The sequence below is a fragment of the Leptonotus elevatus genome, chromosome 8 (assembly GCF_054856555.1).
Source record: "Leptonotus elevatus isolate MCC_2025b chromosome 8, RoL_Lele_1.0, whole genome shotgun sequence".
Lineage (NCBI taxonomy): Eukaryota > Metazoa > Chordata > Actinopteri > Syngnathiformes > Syngnathidae > Leptonotus > Leptonotus elevatus.
In genome coordinates this window covers 5,710,606-5,720,507 of record NC_141246.1, presented here as the reverse complement: position 1 = coordinate 5,720,507, position 9,902 = coordinate 5,710,606, and the positions used below count along the sequence as shown (strand labels likewise).

Below are 9,902 nucleotides of genomic sequence, written 5' to 3'. Positions count from 1 at the left end.
CAGGAAATGAAACAGGAAAATCTTCAAGATAAGCACTCAAACTATCTAAATATGACATTCACGCAATTTACCAAGCAGACACTAACAAAATACTGCTAGGTGACAAATTGCCTTTTTCCAACGGTGACTAATTTTACTTTATTTTAGTAAACATTTATACTTGGCATTAGGTGACTTTTTTTTTTGACTAATCATAATCCCTACATTGCCCGTACAATTTTTACATAATTCACATCGCGTCTTTTTCAGTTGAGTTGATTTCATAGGTTCCACTCCAATATGTCAAAATATACGGTGGCTTTGCGCTATTGAAACATGAAATATAAAATTGTACCTTTTAAAGGTGGGCCGCTCAAAACTCAAACAAAAGCAAATCAATTGTACAAAGTGTCACATTTTTAAATTGGAAATGGACCATAAACATTAACTTCAATCCGACCAAAGCCCAAAAATAGCATCGCTTTAGTACGAGCGAAGAAGGTGAACGCAGAAGGCACCGTTTTTTTGTTTTGTTTTTATATATCAAGAGAAAGGAATGCGAAACAGTAAACTATGACTTTTGCTGTACATTTATTCTGTCACTTTTGACGACAGGAAAGGCGTCCTTCATCCCTAGCTTAAAAAAAAAAAAAAAGACAAAAATTTGAATGAAAAGAAACCAGAGCGCCACTCTTCCTTTCTTCTTTATCCTTTGTCCCGCACCCACCCACGTCCAGACATATTGTCATTTGGTGAACATCCTGGATTATTTATACTTAGAAACGAGGCAAAAATAGGTCATCTTGTCCATCCAGCAGTAAAATGTAAATTTTCGGTATACATTGGTCACAGCAGCGAGGCCTGCCCCGTTTGTGTCGTGTCGCTTCAGCGGCTTTCCGAGCGAGAAGGTCGACGTAAGAAAAAAAAAAAAAAGTATCCATGAGTGCATATTGGTGAATTCGTTATGCAAATTTTGAAACATTGGTCTCTCAGGAAACGGGAAGGGTGGAAAAAAAAGGCAGGCCTTTCCCTTCGGAACAGCACAACGTTTGCATCTTCCAACAGTAACTAGCATAGAAAATGTGCAATGGAAGGTTAAGTCAAGGCAGATAATCTCATTTATCCAGAATAACGGGCTGTTTTTTCTTTTTAAATGGTACTTTAAGTCTTTCAGTCCCTCCGAATGTGGCACAAGATGACTCCTGGTTGCTTTCCCCACACAAAATGTACAAATTATAAGTTTGTGATTTCTTGTCATAGCAACAAAAAAAAAAAGATCTTCGGCTCACAACTAAATAAGCTTGACAAGGTGCGTCACATTCCAAAGCAAAAGGGAACCCCCCCCAAAAAATAATTAAAACATAGATGACAGGTGAAGCCGGCGGTACGTCTCCCCCCACTTTCCTCAGCGGCGCTGGGTTGTGAAGCGGCCTTCACCGAGGCCTCCCGAGCCCCTTCCGGAACCCATGCCAGGCTTGGGGGCCATGCCGCCCCGGGGCGGTGGGCCCCTGCCGTCACGCTCCCGCATAATGCCGCTCCCCATGATGCCCCGCGGGCCTCCGGGTCCTCGGTCATTGCGCCTCATGTCCCGACGGTCGTCGCCCCGGATCTCTCGCTCGCGCGCCGCCCGCGTCTTCTTCTCCTCCACGTTCAGACGCACTTCACCTCGGAACATGATGGGCTGTGGGCGTAAAACCATACACATTATATGGGGGGAAAACTTATTTCATGTTACTAAGGAAAATGTTTTATGTGTGGAAGTTGATGCAAGCTTGGGGGAAGAAAAAAATGCTTCAAAAGCTTAAAATAAATAATTACATTACAACTGACAAATTTTACATTAAAAGCTAAATGGGGCGGCGTGGCTCAGTGGTAGTCTCCCATCCCTGAGGTTGTGGGTTCGATCTTTACCCCTGCTGACCATATCGAAGTATCCTAGATCAAGACACTGAACCCTAATTTGCTCCCAGTGGATCTGGCAGCGCCCTGTGAAAGGGTGAATGTGAGGCTTTGTAAAGCGCTTTAGGCACTATAGCTAAAAAAGCGCTGAATAAAAAAAAAAAAGCATTCCATTCCATTCCAAATATCGGCAGATCCAATATAACCGATCAAGATAGGTGGAAAGTAATTAATAAGAGTGTTTATATGAATGTCACTAATGTTCTTTCCTTTTGCTTTAAAAGGTTCTATTTATTATGATATACTCGCTGTGACTTAGGAAAATGTATTGACATATTATGGCAAAATATTGTGGCAAAGTTTCTTCAGTTACTTGAGAACAAAATCTATATCTTTCATCCACTGCAAAGTGCTTAAAATGGATTGGGACTCTTCCCGAAAAACACTAAGAAGGGTAACCAAGGAGATTGTTTTGACAAGCTGAGAAACAAACCCTCGCGCCAATTAATACTACTGTGCATTGTCGTAGTATCTGCACAGTCTTCACTATATTGCATGCTCGCCCGTGTTAGAAGTGATGACACTGCATTTTTGCATGTGATCAAACTTGCGCCAAGTGATGACATTGCATTTTTGTCTTAAATAGGGTTGAGCAATGAATTGAATCACAGTGTAGTAGAAGGCAATTTTCAAATCGCAAACACTGCAATTGGGGGGTGGGGGCTTTAAAATAAAAGAAAGAAATCTTCTGCATCACTTCGGTCAGTGATGCTGGACCCTCGTGTTAAACCTTTATTGAGCTATGCCAAACTTTACTTTACAAAAATCTCACGAAATACCATTAAGCAAGAAATGGTGGCAACGGATTATATCATTATATGCCTTCTGGTATCTTTTAATTGTCCTGCCTGAGATAATTAGATTAACAAAGACACATTACTTTTTCTTAAACATCGATAAAGATTTAGGTGGAATTGTGCAGACCAGTGATTGGGAATTATTGACCTATACCGAAGCACCACCCAGTGAGCAAAATGAGGTAATGAAATGTCAATACGTGCCCCGAATACCTTGGCCCCAAGGATTTTCTGCACGGGATCAGAGTCATCAAACACCACAAATCCAAAATTGGGTAGCTTCCCGCTGACACCCTTGGTGTTGATGCGGAGCTCCACGACATTCCCATAGGCTGCAACGTGAAAAAAAAAAGATCAATCGTATTATACAGCAACTCGAAAGAGCGCCAAGCGTGGCCTCAATGATGTTCTAAAACGGCAACTCTGGCATACTCATGAAGAAGTCTTTGAGCTCGCCCTCGTCGATGTCGTGTGGGAGGTTGCCGACAAAAAGCTGGTGGCTGTCGGGGTAGCGCACGGTTCGCCTTCCGTCCATTTCGCCGGAGTCACCTTCCCCTCTGCCGCCTGACACACAAAACAGAGAATTTATTGCGTGCATAAAAAAAATCCGCAATCCTTACATGTTAGTGTGGAACTTCCACCAAAGCCAAACTAAACTGTTGACATAAATAAACATGGCTGAATAATATAGCCAAGAAATGACACTCTATTCCTACTACAAGTGCCGCATCAAAAACTTTTTGTGGTTACCAAACAGAGCATTTTATTGTTTATTTATCTTTTACAGTTAAACATTTAAAATGTTTTATTAAAATGCAACAAGGATTTGTTTTAAAAGTTAGTTAATGCAATCATGACTGATTGGGGGGGGGGGTTGTTGGGGGGGTAATAATAATTTTGGTTTCAGGAAAAATAGTGCAAATCGCAGAAAGGGGAGTGGGGTGTAATTTAAAAAAAATTGCTTTGATAGCTTTGTCTTTTTAGGGTTATTGAAGGACAAAAAAAAGCTTAAAAAACGAATTGTACTTTTGAGGAAAATTTCCAAAAGTCACAAACATACTTGTATTAAATGGTAAATTGACTGCTTTTCATATAGCGCTTTAAACACTATATGGTGCCTAAAGTGCTTTACAATTTAAGACTCCTGTTGGGCTAGACTTTTAGGCATAAAAAGGTATCATGAGTACTTTTAGTTAGTTTGTTAAGTTACTACAGCAAAATAAACAGATGTGCTCTTTTTTCCTCCCACTTTAATGCATTGCCAAGGTAATGGGTTGGGACTAGTAAAAAAAAAAAAAAAAAAAAAAAAAAAATCATGACACTGTTTTCAACTGTAATGTGACTTCAAAATTCACATTTACCTCTGTTAACAAAACTCAGGTGCGGTTTTCCCATTTGTGCGTCCGATGGTGGGACAACATCTAGTTGTAAGAGCAAGACAAAAGGGGTCCACTTAAGATTTCATCGAATTTGAAAGAATGTCACGGCAGAATATGAATGTAACTGGCCAAAGGGCATTACCCGGTCGGGGGCCTCGCGGGGGGAAGGTCGGTCTGTCGCGGATGCGTTGGTCTCTGGGTCGCAGCGGCGCCGCCTGTGTCTCTGGCTTGGCTTCAACTCGGGCCTACAGACAGGTGCAACAAAAAAAAAAAATTGGTGCGTATGAATCTTGTATTTTTAGGGGATGAGTACTGCATTTTATTTTCAATGTGTTGTAATAGTTGATGTTATGTTTGACAGAATGCTTACCTGTGAGCTTGGAGCTTTGACAACGTGGGGTGAGATTCCAGACGAGGTGCCGGTAGGAGGAAGGTTTTTGCTGGTCACTGACGCCCATGAGAAGGTCTGCAAAGCAAAGATTCAACTGTCCAATGAAAATGTTTATGCATCCATATTATGTTGATTTTACATTTTAATAAATCATGCTCTCCTCCAGGTCCTATTAAAAAAATATGTTGCCAAACCACCAAAGAAATAAGACTACTATCTAAACCTCTCCTTGCCATTTGCTTTCAAAAACTATCAGATTGCATTTTTTGCCAGTATTCTGCACTTCCGTGTTCTAAATAAGCTTTTTTTGGTGGAAAACTAGATACATTCTAGTACAAAAGTGCCACTAATTTAATAATGTTTCAGATTTCATCTCCACATTTATCCTCCCACTGTGGCCATTTTGCCTCCCTGCAGAGTTTATTTTTGTTACAGTAACTAAGGGAACAAGGCAAGAGGGGGAACAAGACTGATTGCATAAACCTCAAGATGGAAGTGAAGGGGGAATATAATAATAAAATCTTTAACCAAAGTTTTTAAGAGCTTCTAATCAATAAAATCTTTTTTCGAAGCGTCCAGTGAAGTGATCTCATACCTTGGGTGGCTCCTGTGGATGGGGTGGAGACTCCACCGGGACTGGTGAGGGAGCTTTTTCCTCCATTTCTTCCAAAACCTTCTCATCTACTTCGGACTTTATCTCCTCAACTTTGGGCTCAGGCTCTGGTTCCATTTCTGGCTCGGGAGCAGGCTCCTCCATGGGCTCCTCCACTCCGTTACTGTGGAGAACAAGATGGGCTCAATTTTGTATTTTTTTACAATAACGCTACAGAATAAATAAAAATAGAGAAGTGTGAGCGTACGTGACGGGGTGAGGCTCATAGTAGGCGGTGCTGTTGGGACTCTCTTGCAGTGGCTCGGGAGATGCCGGTCTCTCTTCTGGCTCCTCTTCAACTTCCTCCTCTGATTCTGAAAGGAAAACAATCACATTGATATCCTGTCAGCCACAGAATTTGCAACACCATCGTCAACAAAAACAAAAATCAAGCAAAAATCTAAACAAACACGGCACAGTGCAGTAATTCCCAACCACTGTGCTACTGCACAAACGTAAAATAAGAATACGTTGAGATAAGGTTGTTATTTCAGTATGTACACACATACTTGTGATACGTTGCCCTTAAAACAGCGGTCAAGTTCCAAATGTTATCTTTCTGTTTTATTTGCAAACGCCTTACCCTCATCAAGTTCCGCTTCTGAGTCGCAAAAAACTTCATCCTCGTAACGGAAGATGTCATTGTGTACGTAGAACTTGTTGGCTACTGAACCCTGGTGAAGACCATTAAAAAGATTGACACGTGTTGGCATTTTGATCAACCGACACCCCAGCTACGGCGACAGCAAGATGTGTAGCAGTAGTCTACCTCAGGGGCGAGCACAAACGTCTGCATGAACTTCCGCATGGGCTGCCCGTTGTTGGAGAGCTCTCCGAGAACCTGCACCACTACGCCGTCGCTCAGGGTGGCGTGGGCATCCACGTGCCGGATCTTTGTGTGGCACTCACTGAACTGCAGCGACATGACCTTCTTGTGGATTTCCTACGAGACGCGCGCACACACACAACACAACTTATCAGTCAATAAATCCGCTTTTGATCTGAACTATAACATCTAGAGTAGCACAGTAGATGAGGTGGAGTGGAAAATTGAAAGATTGTCACTAAATATGCAGTTGGAATTTTCTTTAGCTTTTTGTGATGTCACCACAACCAGTGATGACCAAGAGGAAAGGAATACGACTTGACTAAGTGTCTAGCTGCCACGTACTATTCCAGCCCCAAACAAAAGAAGTTAAAGAAAATTGGTCTCATAAAAAGGTGCAATTACATTTTGTAGTATTTGCCGTGTTGGACGAGCGCCATTAAACCCTTAGTATTTATTACCCAATCTTGGGGACTTGCACAGTATGACAAGAACCACAACCAAGGCAGACAACATTCCCTCTGACCCTCCATAACCTCGTCACCTCCTCTTCGAGCTCCTTACCCCAGGTAGGCAGTATTGAACTTTACGCACTATACTTACGTGTCATGCCTTTGTCTGTCATAGTTGCTTGTTACTGCAATACTAGTGTAGCTCATACTATCCGAGACAAATTCCTTGTGTGTTTTTAGATACTTGGCCAATAAAGATTATCTTGATTCAGATTAAAGTACATGGCTCAGTGAGCTGGAGACGGTTAGTCTGCGTGCGAGTGCAAGTCGCGGCCTAGTAGCTCATTGTGAGTATTTTCATTTTGTATGCGTGTAGTTGACTGTCAAATAAATGGCTGAAAGTTCATCAGCGAGTGTGGCTCTCCTTGCCCCCATTCCAAGGCATTACAGTACCCCGGTTGCTCCATTTTCCCCCCAATTCAATTCAGATGGCAGCATAGTAAAACGACGACTCAAGTTACGACTCGGAGCTGGAAAAATTCACAAGGTGGTGCACTCGTAGGTTAAAAGGTACCACTGTACTGCGATTAAATGTGAATAATAATAAAAAAAACATTTGTGACCCACCGTTTGCCCGTACACCGCTTCCACCAGCTTCCCACTCGGGTCAAGACCCCCATGAACATAGGAAGAGTTCCTCCCATAGAACCTGACAATGAAGCAGCGTTAAACAGTTATGGAATACAGCCTTGGCAAAAAAAACAGCAAAGCGTCTCATACTTGCATGTCAAGCATTACCTGTGCAGGTAGTCTGGCGCCTTGTTTAACAGCGTGTAATATTGCCTCACAAACTCCCGCCCTACAAGCAGGGGACTCGGCTTCTCCATCACCATTTCTTTGGTAAACAATATTAAGTGCTGGGGGACAGAAAGACATGGTTTGGTTACAACATGGTTTATCTACATTAAAATAGTTGGTGTAATGATTTCTGGTTTCTTTACTGTCAAGTTTTTTTCTTGGCTCAATGTAAAGCAGAGATGTTACTTTGGTCATTTCAGAATGGCAAATTTGTAGCTCTTATTTGTCACAAACTGCAGGAGAACTTTCAATTGTTTCTGATAATAGCGCCATCTCGACGAGTTAACACCGCAATTGCAGTTAAAAATGACACCCAACCAGGACAACACTGTTCAGGTAATAACATCTTTCGTGATATCTAAGGTTTAGGCGGCCCGATTAAAAGGTGGAGGTTGCCTACTCCAAATTTTATATTCAGGAAAAATCCTGACTTTAAATTAAATAAAGCTAGCAGGGAAAAAAACAGGTTCTTTGTCTCACTTCTAGGCCTGCATCAGCCACACAACAGCTGACTGTTAGCATGGAGGCTAAATCAGAAGCTCCGTGTGGCATCACGTCCATCAAGTGAGACAAAGAAGCAGGCCGAAATAACACATGACACGCAGGCAAGGCATTCAAAGGCTGATTATTAGAAAACATCAGCCCCAGAATTATGTTTTTAAGTCAGCCATTTCGTACAGTCGTGGCCTACATGCACACCTCAAGCCTCCTGTCTATACTACTATATCATCTCGGATTATTTTATACTGCGCCCCCTGGACTTGTCAACGATCATCCTAATTTAAAAAATAAATAAATAAACACAGTGACATGTTGACGAGTTCCGTGTGTGATAAACAAACAAAATGTCCCCCGGCAAACCCGTGCTAACTCGCGTTAGCACCAGGGCTAAGCTACCTTGTGGCGTCGTCTTTATTTATTTTAGTTTTAGGCCACTGGCGGTTACATTGGCCACAATATCGTGTAAATAAGATATTTTATACGAGTTCTATCAAAGCGCGTAAGAAAAAAAACACGCAATATAGGAGGCACGTCGCTAAAATTTACATTAAATGAAGATGGAGGGGGAGACACAAACGACACAACAGAACGCGATGGTAGCTGTTGTAACGTATTCGTTATAAAATGGGATATTGAATATATTCAATATACGGAAACGATTATCCACAATTTGTAATCAACTTGACTGTCGAGCCTCAACTTAAACCCTGTGCCGTCTGGAAAACAAAAGGCAGTGTCGAGAACAAACAAATCTTAATAATTGTCAGGCAATGTGGAATGTTTGTAAAAAAAACAAAAACGAGTTTGTTTGACAACATCAAATTACTGTTTAACGAGACAATGCGGCTAAAGTTAGCATTTAGCTTGTCGGCCAGCCACAACATTAGATATGAGGAAGGATGAGGTTAACTTACCGTGTTAGACCTATCTATGTAGACAGAATCGATTAAAGTAACAATAATAGTAGTAGGAATATAAACGACTGTGAACCGCGAATACGCAGCCAGATGTTTACAGTTCTCTAGCCGACGATTTATGATTTCCGAGGTATGAGCGATTGAACGTTTAAAGCGATAGCTTTCGATTTATTGTTATAGCCCTGCGTTTTGGAGCAGGAGCCCCCAAGCGCGGCACGCTGACCAATCAGCGGTCTGCACTGGGTGACACGAACTATGACGACACAGCCAAAGTCGCGTCTGCGAAAAACTTTCCACAAATTGTTCAACATTGGAGAAAGACGTATCGTGCATTTTTTTCACAATCTAAAACGATCCCCAAAAGTCTTAATAACATGTTTGTCGAGTTTTTGTTGTCAAAAAAATCCGATCACAATGAATAAATAATGAGGAATGGCGAACCGACCAATCACGAACAGGAACCATGACGGCACAATGTTGGCCACGCCCCCTTAAATGCCGCAAACTGTCAACTTGTCATGGGAAAAATACGTTTTTTTTGCTTTAAAAAGTCACCCATGTGTGTGCCATGTTTTTTTTTTAATACGCCAATGTATAAACCGACCAATCAGCGGCCTGATTATAATTTAAAACAGTTTTTATGTGTTTTAATAACACGTGGCATGCTTTTCTCAAAACACCGCAAGGACCAAGCCTCATTAGACATTCAAACTTTAAGCGAAAAGACCAATCAGTTGCTCACGACATAATTTTACCACTGAGCGAACCAATTAGCGGCCTCTACTGGTCAACAAGAACCACGACGCACAGAACAATTTGTGGGACAAATGAACTTTTACTTCACTTTATATATAATCATATAAAACGGTTCTCAAGTATCTTAATGTTGCTCTTGTCATCGACATTTAGGGAACTGAACAAACAGAACAGCGACCTCCACTGTGCAAGACGAACTATCCTCCCCCCCAAAAAAAAAAAAATTGTTAACTTAATATGGGTTACATTAGCAATAAACGCATCTCGCAATGTAGATCGCCTCAAAAGTATTCTAATAACATTAAACACTTTAGTCATCCCCTCTACCCCCTAATAATTACTGAAATTTTTACAGCAGTAAATGTACAGCAGTGTAAAAACAAACATTTTTCTTCAAACATTTTTCTTCAAACATTTTTCTATGTAGACAATTTT

General features: G+C 41.4%; 1 protein-coding gene across 2 annotated transcripts; it reads right to left on the bottom strand.

Annotated features, from left to right (window-relative positions):
* Positions 1–551: 551 nt before the first annotated feature.
* Positions 552–8,876, bottom strand: g3bp2a (G3BP stress granule assembly factor 2a). Of its 2 annotated transcripts, none has more exons than XM_086082851.1 (13): positions 8,709–8,876; positions 7,234–7,352; positions 7,063–7,144; positions 5,927–6,100; positions 5,741–5,831; positions 5,366–5,471; positions 5,101–5,281; positions 4,485–4,580; positions 4,257–4,359; positions 4,097–4,156; positions 3,168–3,299; positions 2,949–3,067; positions 552–1,660 (listed from the first exon to the last, which is right to left on the bottom strand). In XM_086082851.1, exons 2-13 carry the CDS (start codon positions 7,326–7,328, stop codon positions 1,385–1,387), a joined length of 1,515 nt encoding a protein of 504 aa, XP_085938977.1. In that variant the 5' UTR covers positions 7,329–7,352; positions 8,709–8,876; the 3' UTR covers positions 552–1,384. The 2 variants fall into 2 exon arrangements, with proteins under 2 accessions (XP_085938977.1, XP_085938978.1); XM_086082852.1 differs by having other exon boundaries at positions 2,940–3,067; positions 8,709–8,871.
* Positions 8,877–9,902: the final 1,026 nt, after the last annotated feature.

Coding starts and splice junctions, on each gene's coding strand:
- g3bp2a (XM_086082852.1), bottom strand. CDS start 7,328: ATGGTGATGGAGAAGCCGAGTCCCCTGCTTGTAGGGCGGGAGTTTGTG. Junction 4,360..4,484: donor TCAAAGCTCCAAGCTCACAG/GTAAGCATTCTG, acceptor ACCTGTCTGTAG/GCCCGAGTTGAAGCCAAGCC. Junction 4,157..4,256: donor CCCGCGAGGCCCCCGACCGG/GTAATGCCCTTT, acceptor TCTTACAACTAG/ATGTTGTCCCACCATCGGAC.